Source organism: Euwallacea similis, chromosome 14, assembly GCF_039881205.1.
Source record: "Euwallacea similis isolate ESF13 chromosome 14, ESF131.1, whole genome shotgun sequence".
NCBI classification, from domain to species: Eukaryota; Metazoa; Arthropoda; class Insecta; order Coleoptera; family Curculionidae; genus Euwallacea; species Euwallacea similis.
The window spans coordinates 1,018,185-1,038,468 of NC_089622.1; the positions used below are offsets into that span (position 1 = coordinate 1,018,185).

The 20,284-nt window shown below is 38.2% G+C and overlaps 3 protein-coding genes across 5 annotated transcripts in view; 1 reads left to right on the top strand and 2 right to left on the bottom strand.

Annotated features, from left to right (window-relative positions):
• The window catches only part of LOC136413505 (protein phosphatase 1 regulatory subunit 14B), a 34,289-nt gene extending 28,332 nt beyond the window's left edge, over nucleotides 1-5,957 (bottom strand). The window contains exon 1 of one of the 2 annotated variants that reach the window (XM_066397096.1): nucleotides 5,850-5,957. In XM_066397096.1, coding sequence (XP_066253193.1) covers nucleotides 5,850-5,918 — 69 coding nt within the window. In that variant the 5' untranslated portion in view covers nucleotides 5,919-5,957. Of the gene's footprint in view, nucleotides 1-104; nucleotides 310-5,849 lie in introns of those variants that run through there. The other variant, XM_066397097.1, reaches the window with a different exon arrangement.
• On the top strand, nucleotides 1,735-19,613 carry LOC136413501 (uncharacterized). Of its 2 annotated transcripts, XM_066397088.1 has the most exons (12): nucleotides 1,735-2,270; nucleotides 2,396-2,565; nucleotides 2,621-2,760; nucleotides 7,305-7,424; nucleotides 7,539-7,672; nucleotides 15,610-15,856; nucleotides 17,278-17,338; nucleotides 17,855-17,949; nucleotides 18,087-18,158; nucleotides 18,216-18,281; nucleotides 18,558-18,767; nucleotides 18,823-19,613. In XM_066397088.1, the coding sequence occupies exons 1-12, from the start codon at nucleotides 1,947-1,949 to the stop codon at nucleotides 18,951-18,953; spliced, it is 1,770 nt and encodes a 589-aa protein (XP_066253185.1). In that variant the 5' UTR covers nucleotides 1,735-1,946; the 3' UTR covers nucleotides 18,954-19,613. The 2 variants fall into 2 exon arrangements, with proteins under 2 accessions (XP_066253185.1, XP_066253186.1); XM_066397089.1 differs by lacking the exon at nucleotides 18,216-18,281 and having other exon boundaries at nucleotides 1,736-2,270.
• Nucleotides 8,872-14,861, bottom strand: LOC136413503 (neuroglian-like). The gene is made up of 6 exons (XM_066397090.1): nucleotides 14,663-14,861; nucleotides 10,960-11,074; nucleotides 10,723-10,904; nucleotides 9,738-10,008; nucleotides 9,442-9,685; nucleotides 8,872-9,232 (listed from the first exon to the last, which is right to left on the bottom strand). The coding sequence occupies exons 1-6, from the start codon at nucleotides 14,757-14,759 to the stop codon at nucleotides 8,960-8,962; spliced, it is 1,182 nt and encodes a 393-aa protein (XP_066253187.1). The 5' UTR covers nucleotides 14,760-14,861; the 3' UTR covers nucleotides 8,872-8,959.
• Nucleotides 19,614-20,284: the final 671 nt, after the last annotated feature.

Consider the following 20,284-nt stretch of genomic DNA (forward strand, 5'->3'; position numbering starts at 1 on the left):
ACTTTGTTAAATTCACAAACTCTCTGCCCGCATCGACTCAAAAACCCTAAAATCATCTCCACCAACCCCCGGGATCTTGACTCTCACCAACCACCTCAACTTACTTTTGAAATCCTTCGCTTGCGCCAATTAGCGGTCGAGAAAATCCAAAAGCGGTAAGCCACCACAGCCACAGAAAATCACCAAAACGTGAAAAAGAGGTCCGGTTCAATACCTGGTCGCTTGCACGAGCTGAAGCTTCAGCTATCTGTACAGACAGTGACTCGAAGCCGGTTTATACCGTCGAGGACCTGACGCGACTGCGGTTGAAGCCCAAGCGAGAAATGAATGGGATGAGGACGAGGACGAGGAGCCGATTCGGGAGGGATCGATGGGAGTCGGGAGGGATCGGAGCCTTTGCTATAGTTTTGTCCTTTCCGCAGTCAGGCGAAAAGTTCAAAGCTTCGCATCGATTCCTGCACCGCTGCGAAGCTTCAGTAGGGATAATGCTTTGGGTGGGAAACCAAGGGATGAAGGTGCGAAGTAATCCCGGGAAGTAGTTTTGCCAAAAAAATGTCACTTACGTTGCTGTGAGGTTTCTGCAGTAAATAAAATAAAATTATACGTAAAATAACGAAACAGACGCTAGATCTATACGCACGGTAAACAAAATCCATGCTCTTTAAATACATACTTCACTAAGGTCCCACATGGAGCTAATACAATTTGCATTGAAAACATATTACTTACGACTTAATTTAATTTTCAGTTTCTGTAAAAGTGACATTTATTATGTTGCTTGTGGAGAGACAGTATTTTTTACTAAACCTTTTCGCCACTGTTATGTTTCCAAGCCAAGCAGTCAGACATGATAAAATTGAAATTACGCCTCGCATAGAAATAGGCAAGTTACTTCGGAAACATATCAACAGCACTATCCAGAACGACAATAACCAGCTTAAAATTATTTTCTTCAATTTCATTTTCTTATTTCAGCCACATGTCTGAAATATTTCCCGGAAGAGCCATTTTAAACAATGGAGACGTACTTTGGCCGGCACGCGCACCAGGTCTTTCCCCATTAGATTATTATTTATAGGCAACTGTGAATGAGATGCAAAACGGGATTTTTGATATTCCTACCAAACGGCAAGACTGAACCTTAAGATGTAGCACATCATCGTCTTCAGAAAAAGAAATTCAGTTCAAAAATGTAAAAATCGAAGATATATAAGGAAAAAAGGAGTTAATAATGGTTACTAAAGAACAAAGCGTCGGATTTTAATGCGACATCCCTACGTTGCAGAAGAGGAAAAGTTGCAATGGTGAAATATTAATCATTTCGAATTATTACGCCAGTTAAGCTGAGGAAAAAACAAAAACGTTTTTCCAAACTTTCGGGTTTGTCGAACACCTCCAAGAGCTGTCGGAATTTTTCAAATTGTAAAACGGAATGTTCTTGAACTCCAAATTGCGCAGCTTTGCCTCAATTTAGCTCGACTTCCGCATTTTTCATGGCTACCGAGGTCCCCATGGTTCGGCTCCTGAACTTTCCCATCTCAACCTCTTTCCACCAGACATCGTTTTTCATCTCATTAACCTTCTAATCCTCATAGCGACTGAATAATTGTTATTCAATGCTTGAGGTCTCGCACTATAAGGAAAATGGGAAATTGCCGCGCAACTGCGCAAGTTTCGACTGTATCGATTTCGTGTTCCACTGTATTGGTCAGCTCTTCAATGGAAAACCAGCCTGAGGTAATCAATTATCTCCCCATCTCTATTTTTCCTCATACGTAAACAGAGATCATTCGTGGACTATACGTTTAGCGCTCTAGATCTCAAACTAAAAATAACAACAGCTGTTTTCCACCTTACGGCCAACTCACCAGTTTGAGGCGCCGCCATGGTAGTGCTCAAGTGCGAAGTGTTTGTTTTAGTCTAGTGTGCATAAAACTGGAAAAAACATGTCGACTTCCATAAGCTTAGGCATAACATACCTGCTGATACTTGCAGGAACATTGGCGAATCAACAGACAAGCAGGAATGTGGAGAAAAGCCCGCTGATGGATTTTTCCAGAACCCCCATGATGAGAAGTAAAAGAGGAGAGATAGACCTGCAGACTTGCATTGACAACTTCAAGATACACAAAGATAAAATAATCAGAACGCAGGATTCTCAGAATATGGGGGCCAATTTTCTGAACGAAATCGACTTGGGAGGCAGAGAGGAGTGCTTGAGGTTGTGCTGCGAGACTGAGGAGTGCGATGTGTTTGTGTTTGAGGAGAAGGTAAGAAAATAACAAAGAATTTCATGGAAGTTGGGGGACTGCGTTTCAGGTTTGTTTTGATTTGGTTTGCTTCCTATGAGTTCATTTGTAAATTCATCATTATTCGACTCGTATATCCCTTTCAGAATGCCGGAAGTTGCTACCTCTTTCACTGCGGCCCTCCCGAAGACTTTAAGTGCAAGTTCACCCACCACGTCAATTACTCAAGTGCAGTTCTGGCCATCAGCAGACATCTCCCTGACTTAGAAAGTCAGATCAAACTCACCAAACATGTCCAGGATTTATCTAAATTAAGGTGGGTTTATTCAGCGGCATCGTCACATATTCCCTTGCGAATTTAATTCTTTCAGGAAACCTGAAGACTCGGAACCAGCAATGGCTTTCCATTTGGCTCCAGACGGGGCTGAAGCAGTGCTAAAGCCCTCGGTTACCACCACTTTGATTCCGGCCATCACCCGTGAAGTTCTTCCGTTAGAGAAACATCCTGAAGGTACGTTTTGAAGCAAAAATTGTACGAAAGATAAAGATCATTTAAATTGTGTTGATGTTGCTGATGCATGTCAATAAAACGCGGAAGATTTTAATGAATTTTCACGGAAGTTTGTTAGGAGAGCGTGAACTTTCCAAACAAAGGAACCGCGGAACGAATGGGCTAATTCGGAGTGCAGTTATACGCATTTAACTAATTTTTGGTGGTACCACAAGCAGTAAAATTCGCGGATAAGAAAGTTGAAATAGAGCTTAACTAACAGTACTGCCCAAAAGTAGATTGCGAACAGGAAGGAGTGCTACTGATACATAAACGAGATTGAAGAGATAATGCGGTTCCCATGAACTGCGGTGACTCATTGACCTTATGACACTGAATCTACTACCTTGTGGGTACTTTTACGTTGAAAATATTTAAAATTATCACTTTAAAACTATTTCTGCATGAACACCAATGATTGTTTGGATGCTGCAGTGAGGTGCCAGCAATACCGGCCTTATAGGGGGCGAGGTTGGGCGACAGCCTAGGGCGGCAGACTTTCCTGGCCGGCGGTTTATCTTGGGGGTAGAGGGGCGGTGATTAAAAAGTCCGCTCAGGGCCAGACTTACTAAGGCCGGTCCTGGGTGCCACTATTAATTCAATCCAACGAACCAAGGTATGAATATTAAAGCTGTAAAAAATGGGTTAGCAATGACAAGATTATTATACTGTTTTTTCTCGTGGAAACTGAAATTGCTGGTCTTGCAGAATCCAGTTAAGAAATTTTTTTTTCTCCGAATTATTACGGTCCCATTTTGTATGCTTCCGCCATAACGTTGAAACAATGAACGACATTCAACAGTAAGATCATTCGTTATGTTCTGACCATTATTATTAGTGTTGGGTAAGTAGTGGTTTTCTCTAAGTTGCAGCATTACATCGCTAATTACTATTGTTTCCGTTAATTTTTGCCTCGATAAACAGAGTTTACTTTAGTACTAAGTTTGAGGTGTGGTTACCTTTTTCCTATCTCCCAATGTGTCCCCAGCGATAGGCATCTTTCTTATCTATCAAGTCTCTTTACCTGCTAAATAGAAGACAGAGATGGTTGATCCTACAAAGCAAACACTAGCTGCTCTACATTTTCTCATACTCCTCAAGCATTTTTGTTTCTTTAGGAATGTCTGAAGTACTTGTGCGTGAAATTACCGATTAGCCTCTTTATCCCTTATTTCTATTTGGTGTATTCAGAAGTGTTGAAAAGATCAGATGATATAGCAATCCTGCAGTTTCAATGCTGTACCGATCTTATATGCTGATAGCCGCTACCAAGCTTTAATGGTACTTATAATCTGGTGTCAGTACCATGCTTTGCCTGCTTTCCCCCTATTCCTGGTTTACCTTTATTCCTGGATTTTGTTAAGTAATAAATCATGCCAGGAAAACCCATAATGTATCCATGCTAAGATCGTGGCCATTACGCTTGAAGACTATGAATCAACTTGCAAGACATTCCTTACGCACTATATCTCACACGACTTCAGTGGTGACACATTCATGTGCAATTTTTGAATGGGGAAAGAACAGTTCGCAGAAGAGAATACGCAGCTTTTTTTTGATCTAGCGGAGATCTATGAGAATCCTGTGCAATATTGTTGAGATTTTTACCCACGCTCCTTAAGTGGACAATGCTAATAATAAACGAAGAGCTGCAAATAATGGTAAATAGCATGTTGATTCAGCATTTACTTAAGAGCTTATAGACGTCATGAATCGATTTGATAAGTTAAGTCATTGAACAATGTAATTCCCTCAACGGAACTCTTGTCAACGATAACCTTTCTGAAGAAGTCACATCATTCCGGAAATGGGATGATAGTCTAATTACCTCATGAAGAGATCGTCCGCTGAGATTAAGGAAGACATTTCTGAGGACAATCTTTCTAAAAAAGCAAACATCAATTTGTTCTACATAAACTATAGTCCTAACTGAAGTAATTGAAGAGTCCTTATTGGCTTATGAGGGTTACTGGATGAAATACTGGAAATTTCATGATGGTTTGGTCGATGGCAATTCTTGAAGAAGACTTCATCTGGGGGTCAAAAACTAAAGAATCATGAAGAGATTTTAGTAAAATATAGGACATTTCTGGATGGAAAACGTGGCAATTTGACCTTCAAGACTTTCAATAACGAAGTTCCAAAACGTGTTGAAAATTCCATATTTGTTGCGTTAGAGAATTCTAAATGCGAGATTTGATAGCGAATCGTAGTCTTCATGAAGAGCTCAAGACTCGAAGATTTCAACTTTCTGAATGATTAACAACGATGAAATCCGAGCCTGAAGAAATTCAAACGTGCAATAATATGGTCCATGAATGGATGGATGTACCATCATCACGGTTGGCAATAGCCTTCCATGAGGGCGTGGCTAAAAATATCAACAGTCATTGAACTCTTTCAAGCGTTATTTTGCAAGAAGACCTTAGAAATGTATTTTTGTTTATTACTCGTACTGGTGGACAAAAATCCCTTTTATTAATTATAAATGATAATAAATTGACACGAACTGTCGATGTTTCGCTGTTTTTACTTCTGCACCTTCAGGATGATTTTACCGCTCCATAAGCTTCGTCCTCAGGTCTTGTAACCACACAAAACATATTTATTTTAGAACTATCGTCGTAATAATCATTTTGAGTAATAAGGGAAACCTTACTAGCTTCCAAAAGGTGCTTATTCAAAATTCCAGAATAGATTTGATGGGGTGTAAAGCATTAGAAGGATCCAAGATTCCAAAAAGGTTCAAATCTACCCGGAATTTTTTTCAACGTTCCAAGTTTCAGAGGGAAACTGGCTCATGTTTTTTTTTCACTTTTTTGTACCATTTTGGGCCAGGGACTAATCGAAGAAGATTAATACCTGGCAAACGGTCTTATGCATATAGGGAGGTTCAGGATTTCGACGGGAGGTCTCAAATTTCTCATGTACAAGGCTAAAATTTTAATTTCAAGATTTCTTAATTTCTCTTAAATTTAAAGATTTCTTGCGGCGCGAAGAAGTAGGAAGGATCTCTCTGATGATGCTCTTCTTGGTAGGTATATACTCACTTTGCCCCTTTTGTCCACTATAGTCTGTTTACCACTTTGAGGGAACAAAGAGCGTAATCTGGCAGCCATACCGGGTATCCAATTTCAAAATTTGATACTTAGGACACCACAACACTGTCATGAGAGTTTTTGCAAGTCGGTATTTGGCGACCGCTAAAACACGGAACCAAGAATATGTAGTATAGGAATATTTTGCTCCAAAAACATCACAGACTCAACAAATTTCCACATAAATTCAATATGCAAATTGCGTTTTTTTTTTTGATACGACCACACCGAATGACCGAAGACTGGTCTGCGTCCGTATACGGAGGCACGATATCGCGGACTACAGCTTGTCGCCGAAGAAAGAAATGGTCATTCTGAATGGCAACGTGATGAATGGGCATTAAACGGGTTCCGATCTCGTCAATTGGAACCTACTTAAGCCGTTCCTTCATTGAAAGACCATTTAAACTGAAATATTGCACTTTACTTAAAACTGCTTTAGCCGAGGGCGATGGGGACGTTTGGGTGGAGCTTGAAAAAATTGTAAAATTTGCGGTAAATTTGCAAAGAACAGCGCAAAAGAAGGAAAACGAAAACAAAACTCAACCAGAAGTGATTTTTGTTTAAAAAAAACTGATCCTTCGAGTTATCCCCGGTTTGGGAGATTTCTCTCCGCAATTGGCACCGATTCATGAAACAAAACACTTTAATTTCAATCGTTTTTGTATTTAAAATAATATTAATAAACAGAGACCAGTGATAAATTGCACATTGCTTAAAAACTTGAGATTTCTTATGGTTAATGGCACCGCAACAGCTGTTAGATATTTGAGTTTCACACGGCACCATATCAATAGCCTATCGCAAATGCCTATAAATAATAATTAACGCACAAAGTAGGAAATGGTTTCTGAGCATTTAGGGTCCGTTAATTCTGGATATTTTTGTTTTTGACTTAGTGATTTAGTGTTATTAATGGCTGAATGGTACAAGACAAGATAGGCTGGGTTTTAAGTGCCGAAGTTGAGCGGTAATTCCGTAAATGAGGTTTCTTTTGTTGTAGCAACCTGCGGTGTTTGACCTTCCCGAAAGGACCTATTTTTGATTCGCTAAATAAAAAAACACGTTCTTGAGATTTTAAAAACTTCCTGAAACAACGGTCCCTCTAAGCCAAACTTCCAGGACTAAATTTCCAGGAATTTAATCCGCCAATGAGGCGTCCGACACACGCGCTTAATCAGTCGCATTAAGCCAAAAATACCGCTTCAGCAATGAGGCTTTTACCATCGACCATTTTCCGTCAAAATTCAATAGAATAACAATCCCGTTAATTTTACCAACGAGATTCTTCCATGGGAGTGGAGAAATTGACCAATGTCCTGCTTCGATTTCTTCATTCCTTCGGAAATGATCTCGTTAGAAAGTTTCGAGAACTCCGATACATTAGCCGCATCTTCTTCTTTCAAGCTCGAAAATGCAGACGAGATCAGCTCGAATGTCGTTCAAGTGGAGAATGCATCGCCATATACAACGCCTGTGATGGAATACCTCAATGTGCAGATGGAAGTGACGAGGCACCTCAATTAGGTAAAACACCGCACACGCGATCAGTAGTCAAAGAAGTAACCAAGATAGAGAAACCTGTTTCTTCGATGTTTTTTTTTCCGGTTTGTGATGCCTAATTCACGTGTGGTTCCGTAGAATGTCCGGAAGTGGCTTCTGCTCAAAACGCCCAACTTACGGCACCACCCCCCACAAGGAAAATCGTCCAGTCCCTCCCGTCGGTCCACCAAAACTCTCCCTCAGTTCTGCAATATGGGAGAGAAGGAGAATTGGTAAGACTTGTTTTTTGCTCTCAATAATTTATCTCGTGCCTCACTTTCGCTCCTGCGAATGTATCCGTTTATCATACCTCAATAAAATGTCCGCAAACAGTAATTACACGGGCAATTTCTTCTATGTATTTACGTAGTAAAGCAATTTTGCTTGATTTAACACGCAAGACGCACTATAAATTTAATCTCTAGACGTAGCTGATGTTCGTTAAGGCATGCTATTATTTACTTAACGTTGCCTCATTTTTTCCCTTTAGTTATCTTAGACGTATTGCACGATTAGGTCTAAAAATAGGACTACAATTGGACATGTTATTTCCGTTGTGCCCTTTGGCTTCGGCATGTTCCCTGCTGTCTTTCTAATAAAAAGTTATGTCCATTAGAAAAGCTATCGGGCTGGACGTTGAGATAATGGATGTCAGCCTCGGGCAGTTGGCACAGAATTTATAGTAAAAATCACTGCTCTTTTGATATGTTATTTCTGTCGAGATGATCAGCTTCATCGCAGATTAACTCGACTCAAGCAAGCCCAAAAGTTAACTGAGTTTAGTATAAGATATCAGTTTAAACTTGACCCATAAAATTGGCCTTTGGTTAAAAACTTGCGGTTACTATGTCAACGTCCTGATAACTTTATCAAAATGATAATTTCTATGGCAAACAGAGCAGAGGCCAACGATCGTCTTCCAGAAGGGGCTTTCATGGACTAAACAGGGATGGATCGAGCGAAAAACAGCGATTTGTAAATTTCGAAATTTTTCTGAAGTTAACTACCTAAAGAGAATGGCGGTTTTTATTTCACCTTTTTTCAAGTTTTGATCGCTGATATCTAGAAAATTTATGAACCAATTAGCTTTAAGAACATGTCAAGTTAAGCGTCGCGACGAGCTGTGTAATCCTATGTAAACGCGTTAGTAAAAGCTCCTTGAGTTTCCGAAAGACGAAGCCACTTTGACACCTGTTTTCGCGATTTTGAAAGCGCCTTAGAAATTTAGATCTCCCGAACTGAATTTTGAACACTATTGGGCTTCAAATGAGGCGAAAAGAGTTCATGTAAAAATTACCTCAACTATAAGATTACTTACCATATAGGGTCAGACTCGGGTCAGAGATTGTGCCCTGAAGAGTTCACCAAGACCGTCAATCAGCTGCGGTTTTGTCTCATTTTCCGAAATATAATAAAATCCGATCTACTCAGATCCAATTACATTTTCCACAAATTTATTACTATAAAATTATTACATAGCTTCGAATCTCCTTAATTAATCTGTTTCAATTAACTCAAAACTAGCTCTTTAAAAATAAAACTGCAGGAGTTTCCTGAATTTGGCTTTCGGTCTGGAAATCCCCATCGATGGCAACCAACACAATCTCGTAACTCCTACAAGCATTAAAGTTTTTCAATATAACAAAATCCTCAGATTTTTCCGGCAAAGTTTCGACCCACTCGGTATTCCCTTTGATTCTATATTTAACAAAGAAATATTCCCCTGGATTACGGTCTACATCTGGAATCCATTTTACAAGAGTGTTTACTAGACACGGATCCTCAGCTGTTATCTGAAAGTGTAGAAGTGCTGGTTTGTTTGAGCAATCTTAGAACTATACAGGGTGTTCCTAAATTAGTGTAATACATTTTGAAGTAGGTTAGTTCAGGTTAAAGAGGAAGAGACTTAAAAATATATGTATATGTAACAATGTTCATATGAACATGATACTTTTCGACATGGAATACTCGGTTAAAATTGTTTGGGACGCCCTATACGCACCTGTTTCATGTCCTGAAGTGGTGTGGGGACAGTCGTTTTGGAATGATTGAAGATATAGAAATTGTCGTCCATATGATCAATTTGTATTTGAGAATTCGGTGGGAAATACGGATAACGAGGCTTCGTGCATTCTGTGTAGAAATAATCGGATTTTTCAGGAATTTCATGATTTATCTTGTACTGAAATGAGGGCATATCTGGAGGATATGGCTGATGGGGTTCCACCTCCACAAATATGGTATTGCTACAAAAATACTTCCAACTCTAAAACAATCTAAAGGCCTCATGCAACTTACTGCTCTCCTTCGCCTGCGCAATTAACAGCAGCAATTTCAATCTGATACCTCTGCCCCAGTTTGAGGCCTGTAAGTTTAGCTTGGGTATTTTCGGGTCCCAGAATAAACTCATGAATGGTAGTTTTCTCGTTGATGCCAAAATCCATGGCTTCGCTGCAGTAAATATTGTAACCCAGCAGGATTCCATTGGGACTGCTCGGTTTGTTCCATTGAAGTAAGGCTGAGTGGGAACCCAGTTGGTGTTGCTCGAATAGGAACGGAGTTCCAGGTTCTATACGGAGTGAGTCAGCTTATACTAAAGGGGCTTGGGCATGCGATCGAAAAATTAATTTTAAAGCAAGCGTGTTTATGTGACAAAAAGGAACCGAAATTAATTGGACTAAATATCTCAAAAATCGCAGTGTCTTTAGGTAAAACATTAGAAAATGCTTAAGACGTCAACATTTTGCATCTCATGTTTAAATGATTTGCGAAAAATAAGGTTTTTTTTTTAATTTAAAGCCGGAGTATTGGTACTATATTATTAGCATAAGTAATTTTTATAAATCAATATTTAAGCTTAATTAGCAGCATTTTCAAAATGCTACATAATATAGGTAAAGTGTGTTCTATATGAAAAAACATGAACATTTCATACCAAGCGGAAGTGATTTTCTAACACTTGGAATACAACTTAATGAAAGTTACTAATTTTGTGCGCAAAAATTCCCCATTTCCGGCCACTGTGCGGCTGTCATCAATTATTACGAACTTAGCACCGACCGCTGGATCATATAGCGCTCTCTCAGTCCTCTACATCAGATATAGACACGAAATGTTGATACTGATGTTACTTGATTAAAAGTTGGCCAAATACAGTGGTTCAACTGAAATATTATGGCGAGACAAAGACAGTGAGAAAAGTCAACTATGGAAGAAAATGGGTTAATTGGGGCGACTTCTCTTATGGTAAAACATGGGTAAATGGTGACGGATTTTTTGGTACCTGTTTGTGGAGCATCGAAGTGAATAGCTTCACTCCTAGGACCCACATACTTGTCATTTCTTACTGAGACTGTGATGAAGTTTTTGGAGTATGGGAAGAATTGGACTGCAGTTCTGGTTACTTCTGGGGGGATAGCGTACACTTGACTCACCCCATGGTTCCATATTCTCACTATGTATCCTCTGAAAGCAGTTGAAGAGTATTAGGAAAAATATAATGATTAGTGAGGGAACATACCGAAATGTTCCTCTAACCGATTCCGGAGGCACAGGATTCCAGCTAATGATGGCATCTCTGTCGTCGAAACTTAATAATGTGAGGTTGTTGGGAGCTTGAAGGGGGATGAGTTCGCCTGTTGAGGAATAGTGATATTGATATTTATATTGATTAATTACTGTTTGAATCCAATACGGAGAGGACAATAGGATGAGACACATGCAACAAAAAAAGTGAGCAAAACTGAGATTCAAATGAAAATTTATAGAAAATAAAATAATTTAATTATCTAATTATTATTCTCAAAAGAGTTGTGGAGAAAATTGGAGAGAATAATCAAAATAAATATGTCAATATGGCTCCTAATGGAATATAAAGAAAAAGTAGATAAGAATAAAATAAAGATAAAATAAAATAGGAAAACGGAAAAGAAAAACTTCAGTTTTTTCCTGATCTCAATCCAAAATGTTGTTGATTGAAGATAATCTGACTTTTGTGGAATGATTTTAAAGGTGGTGGTCACCAAAAAGTAACTTTTTAATAGTGCCTCCTAGCCTCCATTATTTATTTATTGATTATATTCCACTAAGCACTTGGTCACATTCCTATCGTTCCATATCCCAGTACCACCGCGCACTTGGGTCGATATTTCTAAATTTTGATCGTACCTCTCCATCAGGATTCCATAAAGTAATACGAGCATTTCAGTGAAGCCCCTAGCCACACTAGCAGCGGATTAGTGGCTGTACCGATTTTGGTCGTACCGAAGCTCCTATTACTCCTCCCGCAATCCTGTTCTCCTAATCGCTACATCGAGAATTTCGCTTCGAATTACTTACTAACTGCTCGATTTAAAAGTACTAATCCGCCATAGTCGCGCTCATCGGGAAGCCGTGATTAAATTAGTCCTAATATTTAAAAGATTAACGCGAATTATTTAAAATTTAAATAGACGATTGACCAGCTGATTAAAAAATCAATAAGTTTAAAGTCAGGATTTAACTTTTTCAGCAGGAAGGCAGAATGCACTGCGGGTGATTTTAAAGTCAGGAGTATCCCTCCAACGCAGGATGAGAGAGCAGGAGAGGTGGCTTGATTAACAAACTAACACTGATACGCTTGGAAAGTAATCATTGTTCTAAAGCTGAATGATTCGTTAAAGCCCTTGTTGCGCGAATCAAAGTCAAAAATCAATAATTTTCAATGTGAGCTTGGAGTGAGCTGACGGGAGAACAGAAGAGGACTACGGGAAGGCGAAATGTATTTAAGTTTGAAACTGACTTAAGTCGTTGGTTGTACTGGAAGAGGCAGTCAGTCAGTACCCTTGGAATGCAAAAATCGATAACTTTGTATGTTGAAAATGAACTTAGAAACAGGAACCCAGAAGTTCTCGTTGGATATTTCAGTCTTATGAATTAAGGTTTAAAATTATTATTTTGTTTATGCTCACGATAAGCAGTATTTTATTAATGTTTCTTTCTAGTGTGTTTGGATGGTGATATGAAAATCCAGAAATTTCCTAGTGTTATTACAATCGCTTAGTCCAAGGGACTAAATGAAACCTCCGGGTATGGAAATGTTATTTTGGACAAAACATTGATATCGATGATGAAGAAAGAACGTTATTTTACTGCTTACATGATCATCTAGCTAGAGGGAATCCATAAAATGTAACGATTACTTCATCTTTTCAACAGGAGCTTATAAGCTTGAAAGCGGTACCGCTGCCACTCACTAAAGTCTTGCACGTTAGCCAACGAGTTTCGACTAAATGAATGGGCTTTCAAATAAGCCGATTGCGAAGATACTTAAAAAAATAAGTTAGTTCGTCAGTGAAACTAAAACTTAGGCCCTTTCTAAATATCTTGATTCAAAGCATAACTTGATAGTTTTTAGGTACTTCAACCTTAGGAATAACTGACGGGCTAACTACTGACAATGAATGCTAATATATCAAAGTTCTGATAACGTTGCCAAGCTGATAATTTCTGTAGACACGCTGATATTGAAACGAAAGATAAATCAATTTCTCCACTTTTATTAATATTACCCTCCTGGCTCTTTGCATAGTTATTAGGATTCTGATGTTTCAGGCTTAAGGGCATTGACTATCCAAACAAAAACGTGTCACGTAGGCTCTACCGATTTAAAAGGAGCAGGGTAGGTACCACCACCCCCTACACAGTCATGCTAACCTCTAAAATGGTCACCTTGCAAGATGACCGTTTTAGAAGGTGTGACCTGTTCTTGAGGATTGGGCCTTTAAGTATTCTAAGACCCTTCGAATTAAAATTATAGCATAACAGATCATAGGTCTAACTCTAATTTGAGTACCTATTGAAATTTGATCATTTTACCTAGTTCCATATTCTGAGTATCGTTGTATGCCAAAGTAGGACTTGCGCCTGACGCCAGTGCGACATGTAGCGATTGGTGCGGCGTGTTGCCATATATCGATAGGTGTATGGGATTTTCGATGATCGAGCAGTTCGGAGTATCACACAGTACGTTTTAATAGCAGGAACCCAGAAGTTGTACGAGATAGATCTGAAATTCCTGCTGCAAGTGGGACTAATTCGAGAGATTGCAACCCACACAATATATGTAGATACTTGCTGGAGAAGTCGGATTAAAATTATAGGATGACGGTGAAATAAGTTTTCAGCATTTGATTAACTCCACAAACAATATGCTGGTGCGTATCAGTGACGAGATTCAGCGGAGGTCTGAATCTGAACTTATTAAAACAATTTATTAGCGGCCTTAAATTTTTGTGTTTATCCTTAATCTAAACTAACTTGATTTTTTATTTCTTTTTCCAGTCATTTGAACTGATGAATTCTTAACAGAAGCAAACGAATTTTTTATTCTGACTTATTCTTCCAATTGTCCATTTACTCTAAATTTTGTATATTTATATTATGATTTTCCAGTACCCTTTACTGATTGATTGTTTTAATTTTTATTAATTATTACCCTGGAATTGATCTAAATTATTTTGACACAATTGTCCATCAATCTAAATAGAACTGAATTCTTCTTTCACCAGAATACTCCTTTATCTATTTTCCCACAACTTTGAAACCAGCTGCCCTTATCTTCTAGGATTTTGATACAATATTTCGTTATTTAAACGGATTTGCATTTCTTTACTCCGCCTTTTAATGAGTTGAAGTGACCTGAATTTCTGTGTTTCAATTTTTCCTGGCGATGAATTTTCTTTAATATCCCTGCACTTCTTAAACTACCACCTCATTTTGTCCTAAGAAATTGGCATTTCCCTTCACTGTGCGACAGCTAGAAATGCACTGACGTCACAATTCTAAAATGGCAGTTTTCGGATATTTACGGGGGACGTTCAGTTAATATTGCGAGACGCTTAAACAAGATTTTTTAGAAAAACGCTTTGAATATTAATTAGAAACCACAAGAGAAATTTGAGAAAAAACTGCTTTCAGACACGTTATCAACTGAGTCTTACCTCGTACATATGCGCTCTCTTTAGTTACTTTGCCCTTGGCCAGTTGTGTAGATTACTTGAATCAATTCCAATAAATGTGCAAAAATTGAGAATACTTGAGAGTTTCGCTTATATGACAATTTTGCAGGAACCCATTTGTACCACAACATAACAGTAAAGTAATAATAACTTATTACTCACATATGACAAAAATTCCAAAATAATTGCGCCATTTTGCGATAACAATCCACTATAACTACTTACGAATAAACTTGGTTCCGTTATGGCCATTTTCACCGCAAACACTCTTGTTTAGGATAAACAATAGCAAATTAACTGCTAGAGAAAAAAGGAATCTCATGCCGTTAATTTAAAGACACGCAACTGCACGTTGACCGAAATTATGGACGTTGAAATGAAATTTACCATTGGGATCACTGAGAAACGAATGAGAAAAATGCCAGAATACACGCAAACCTACGTTAAAATTCTTGGTGAATATATATATACAGAGTGATGTGAGAAAATGCTGGAAAGTGCATCAGAAACGAATCGCGCGCGTCGGAAGACATTTTTGTTAATGGATGAACTCATCGATTCACTAAAATACCGAATTTGATTGTATTATCCAGCAGCACATTGATGAGGTTTAACACAGTTTCAAAACTTCCCATCCTGTAAATTAGGGCATTCTGATGTTTCCTAATTCGCAATTTCCGCCTTTAACGACTAATATCTTAAATGGTTTAATTCAAGTCCTGGTGGGCTTCATTATAACGGTAGTCAGCATCAAGGATTTATTTATTTAAACGTACGTAATCATGTCGGTTTTGTTCTGAGGAAGCCGCTTTTAGTGGTTATTGTCGGTGCACACACGTAATCTGATTAAATCATTTTTATGTCGTTGATCCGTGGTGGTAATGGCTTCAGGCTAAGAGTTATGCATTATAAATTATTGGATTAGGTATTTAAAATTGTCGTGCAAGAGCAATTGCTCAGTGTTCTTGAGTTTTGAACGGTTTTTATTGTAGCTAATAAACACTTTTAAAACTTGATTTATGTATATCTGGTTGCATAAACAAGAGTCAGTTGAGGGCAAAATAACCAAAGAAAGCGTAGTGTGCATATGTTACGTACGAGGTGAAACTCAAAAGATTCAAGAACTTCTACACACCATGAAAATTATATTTTAAAAAATGTTTCGCCTTTAGGTTCAACAGCAGCAATCCAAACCCCAACCTCCATCCAACTACCAAACACGGTATCATGCTCAACCTCAGCTGCCCCTTCAACAAGACCCGGACTTCCTCCGCCCGGTACCAGATCCAAGGTCACCAGGACGGGCCCAATTCGAACCGATGGTCCAAGTACCTAATTACTTGGAATATCCCACCAACAATTGGGGATCCAGACAGGCTATGGGTCAACAAGGGATGCAACAGATGCCCCAGTATCAAGGTATACCATGAAGATGTCCATGAGTAGATACTCAGTAGTACTAGTACACGAAGCATTTTCAGGAAATTGTGGTTTTTCGAAGATTTTCTAAAATTCCTGGGGGTTGTTGGTTTTCGGAGATGTGGGAATTACAGAGGATTTTTTTGTCTGCTTCTTAAACTTTTTTAGAACTTTTCTTCTGCGGAATTAATCCCGAGAGATGCTAAATTTTCAAAATGTTTAAATAACTTAGTAATTTTTCCAAGGGCTTACTTCAATTTTTGACCTAATTACAGAGGTTTTTTTAGCATTTTTTGCATTTTTTTTAATCAAATCCAAAAAAAAATTAGATATCGAACTATTCCGCACCTGAACTAACTTGCCTGTGGGCCAAAATTTTTCCGAATTTTTATTACAATTTTTTTCACTCTTTTTTTAACAAAAAATATCTATTTTCCCAAAAATTCCAAATGAAATGACTGAAATGTAATGCAGTGTCAGAACCCATTGAATCCCGTGTGTTTAGAATTAAACATGAAACCAATTTGCTCTTCGTTGGTTTAAATTTCCCCGAAATTCATCAGGGTCCTTAGACCCAAGACTGTTCTTTTAGTCATACTGAATTATGATGCTGGCGGGGTCCATTAATGCCATCATCCATGGTTCTATGTAGGGTTCCACTGCCATTGGTTCAGAGAAAAGGAGACGCAAAACGGGCCCATGACCCATATACATACAGGATGGCTCAACAAAAGCTTTGCAGCTCGACGTTCAGTATTTAAAATAAAAGTGTGTAAAAACGCTCGATTTTTGATTCGACGGGGACAATTTTTTTTACTGTATTTTCAGCCCTTCAACTTTTCAACCTCTGACCAGGGGTAGCAGTAGAACAGGCAGTAGCAAAACGATTAAGTGATATCTCACGTTTAAAGGCCTTTCTACCCTAATTTTGAAACCTGTAGCTCTTAGTATGATAAATGAATTACTGACTTAAAGCTTCTTTCCCCACAGACTTTGATAAGCTGTCATATCGACAGGAATAACGGCAGTGACTTCAAACTTGGAGATTATAATCAAGGTGAAACTACCTTTAAGAAGAGGTATCACTCGGTATCCCTTCCTATGAAAAATTTTGAGGGTAACTACTACCCCTGTCCAGGGGTTGAAGTTGAAAGGTTGAAAATACGATAAAAAATCGTCTCTCTCGAATCAAAAATCGAGCGTTTTTACAAAACTTCATATACTGAGTGCAAAATTTTCGCTGGGCCGCTCTGTGTGTCCATGCATCGATGATCGGTTTTGTTCATCTACAGGGTGATCGCTCGCGTCTACGAGCACCAAGTGATTTTCCTTTGCAAATCCAACGATCAAAACTCCGTTCACAAAGCATGATTTTTAATGAACAAGCGAATGAATAAAACCATCATTGTTATTGATTTCAGACGCCGCAAATCAAGTGTTCGCCCATAAGGAGAAGCAATTTCACAACGAGGCTCAAATAAGGTAAATTACGAGATATTTAATAAGATTATTAAGACATGGAACTTCAAGAGTTGATTTGTTTTTGTAATGAGACTCTTGTTCGAAATGGAAAGCTTTTTTATAGCCCATGTCGAAATCATCTATGATTCACGGGCGGTGCGGTTATGTTGCTCACTTGGTTCGTTCAAAGTGGCACTAGTGGGTGCTAATTGTGCCAAGTGGTGCTTGGCACTTAAAGCTTTCTGCACGGTTGCGCTGGGTTTGAAAAGTACATGGTGTGCAGAGTGTTACGTAAGGCATTTTTTGGCCTAGTTGAGTGAGGAATATTTTCGTTCAGCTATTATTTGCCATTGCGCAAACTTAAAGAAGAAAAGTATTTGGGGACTTTTGTAACCGTAAAATAGTTCAAAAAGCGCATATCAGGAAATCACGCTTAAAAGTCAATTGGCCATGGGTCGTGATAGATTAAAGGTATATTTCTTCCATTTCGCCTGCATGGTTCTGAAACGCATTCCCACAGAAGGTGTTTTCTTGCAGCCAACTTCAATATCCAGAGTATTCTGGAAGGGGGATGCAAAATTATTACGGGGAAAACTTCAGGCAACCAACCCAGCAGGAGAGTTGGCCTATAGGTACGTGTATTATCCTGCTGGTAGAGACCCGCTCTAAAGCTATTGAGACATATTCCCTACCGACTTCAGAGCGAAGAGTCACATTTTGAACCGCTTGAGTCCCCTTTTCTTTGAATTTTCAATTAACAATGTTTCAGAGGACCCTAGATACCCTCCCCCGCAACAGATCTATCGTTCTCAAGAAAGTCCATCGGTTCCCATTTTGCCAGGTGAGCTGTAGAAATAATTTGCCGTTGAATGCTATAAAATCGCTCTTTTTTAACAAGTTAAAACTGAGGGGGCCAGTCGCATGAAAGACTCTGCACAGGAACAACTTCTGAAATCTGAAAACGGTATGTTCCTTATAAATAATGAGCGTTTCTTGGAAAGACAACTGCGATTGAAGCTGACTTCAAAGGCGAGAAAATGTCCAAAAAAATTGCCCATAAATTGACGAAAATCCGCAATGTGTAAATTTTCTGAGCCTAGAAAATCCTGAGTTTTGAGCCGGAAATCGCAGTTACCACAAATTTCCCTTGAAGCTTTGTAAAACAGTTATCAAAATCGATTCAAGGGTGAAAGAGGGTATGAATGTGCCTACAGAAAATCAGTCTCATTTCATGTTTTAGCTGTGAATCCCATTCATGTACAAGAAAAGCTCGCCCATGACTTGAAGCATTCCAAGGACACCATGGAACACGGACGTATTATTCAGAAAATCAAAGTTAAAGCCGCAGTTGAGTCCGACAGTCAATTTGAGGAGCCCCTGAAGCTTAAAATGTATAACGAGGAAGGCGCGTCTCGAATCCCTAGAGGAGCCATTCTGTCTCTGACCTTAGGTAATTTAAGGAAAATAATAACATTATATGATTTTTTTGAAATTTTTCTTTTTAGGATTGATACTAACAGGCGTGATGGCAGTACTAATAGGATGCCGTCTTAGAGTGGTAAAACGCCGTTTAAGGAAAGGTGGGAAAGGATATGCCCATGATGCGGACTATTTGGTCAACGGGATGTATTTATAAATAACGTATTAGTTAGATTTGTACAGAATTAAATTTTAAACTCTGAAAAAGACAAAACTGTGGTAAGGGTAAGGGGTAGGAAAATCGAATACTAGTTATGATTGAAAGATAATTGTTGAGAGAGTGTTTAATTAGGGGCATTATTAATAGCACTTTAATCATTAAACAAGTAAATAATATCTAAGCACGTAACTATACAATAGAAATTTTATATAGACTTTGTAATACTTTTACCAATAGCTCCTTCATATGTAAAATTTTGTGTTAAGTTAGTATTGTTACAACGAAGCAGTCATTTGGCAAATTCACGTGAAATATTTAGGTGTTATAGAAATAATATTTCTATTGAAATTTGAGATCTAATGTAATCTCTGCTGTCATATACATATTTATATTATTACTCTTATGACTAATGTCTTTTTCTATTTTTTTAGGGGTTTTACGTTTAAAATCAAGCTGACAGAGTCACTGTTTTGTGAACCTTGAAAAACAATTCATAAGTAAGTAACTTATTAGTTCATAACTTAAAGAAAGTAAGGGAACCTCAGAAAGCATATTTTTTGAAATATAAACGAGTATCAGTAGCTACCAGCAAACCCTGCATAAAATGTAGCTGTAAAAATAGAATATTCCTTCATTTTTCACACGTTTCACGTTGTCCTTCCATCCGTGGTCAAATAACTATTAAAGAGTATGAAATGATTACAAGCGTTTTATTATTTGTACTTAATTACTTATCTCTCTCCGATTAAGGAATAATTTGTAAAAACAGTCTTTTATTCTCAAAACGATTTAAAAAAAATGTAATTTTTTGCTTAATTTCCGTATTTCTTGGCTTTACTTTGTGATTTATATTAAACATTGAGTTTTTTTTAACTCAATTTTGTTTAAGAAATAATTATTATGGCGATTGACCGTATTTCCCTAAATTTTATTTAATTAAAAAATAGTTTTCTACCTTTGTCTCATATAAAAGAAATTTACTCGTACTATACTGTAATGCCTGATGTTAGCAGATGAACACTAAATAGGCCATCTACTTTGCTAAGTCCAGAATTTGGAAATGTGGCAATACTGAACCACTCACAATCGTGAACACCATTTTGTAGGAACATTTTTATTGGAAACTGAAATTTTCAAGTACCTTGTTTACAATACTGTGGCCGATATCTCATAGGGCTCAAGGAGGTCTATTTTGCGAAGTTGGAATATAGAGGGGATTGCCGGGTTTCCCTTGGACTGTTAGACGTTCTTACCTTTCCATCTATTTAGTTTCTGTGCTATGTTGGGAAAAACATTCGGTATATGACTCACTCAAACGTATTGTACAT

What these genes read in the sequence shown, in the direction of transcription:
- LOC136413503 (XM_066397090.1), bottom strand. Translation starts at nt 14,759, where the DNA reads ATGAGATTCCTTTTTTCTCTAGCAGTTAATTTGCTATTGTTTATCCTA. An exon ending in TCGGTTAGAGGAACATTTCG is followed by an intron (nt 10,905 to 10,959) that starts GTATGTTCCCTC and finishes AACTGCTTTCAG; the next exon opens with AGGATACATAGTGAGAATAT. An exon ending in CTTCGATGCTCCACAAACAG is followed by an intron (nt 10,009 to 10,722) that starts GTACCAAAAAAT and finishes CACTCCGTATAG; the next exon opens with AACCTGGAACTCCGTTCCTA.
- LOC136413501 (XM_066397088.1), top strand. Translation starts at nt 1,947, where the DNA reads ATGTCGACTTCCATAAGCTTAGGCATAACATACCTGCTGATACTTGCA. An exon ending in ACAGATGCCCCAGTATCAAG is followed by an intron (nt 15,857 to 17,277) that starts GTATACCATGAA and finishes TATTGATTTCAG; the next exon opens with ACGCCGCAAATCAAGTGTTC. An exon ending in CATTCTGTCTCTGACCTTAG is followed by an intron (nt 18,768 to 18,822) that starts GTAATTTAAGGA and finishes TTTTCTTTTTAG; the next exon opens with GATTGATACTAACAGGCGTG.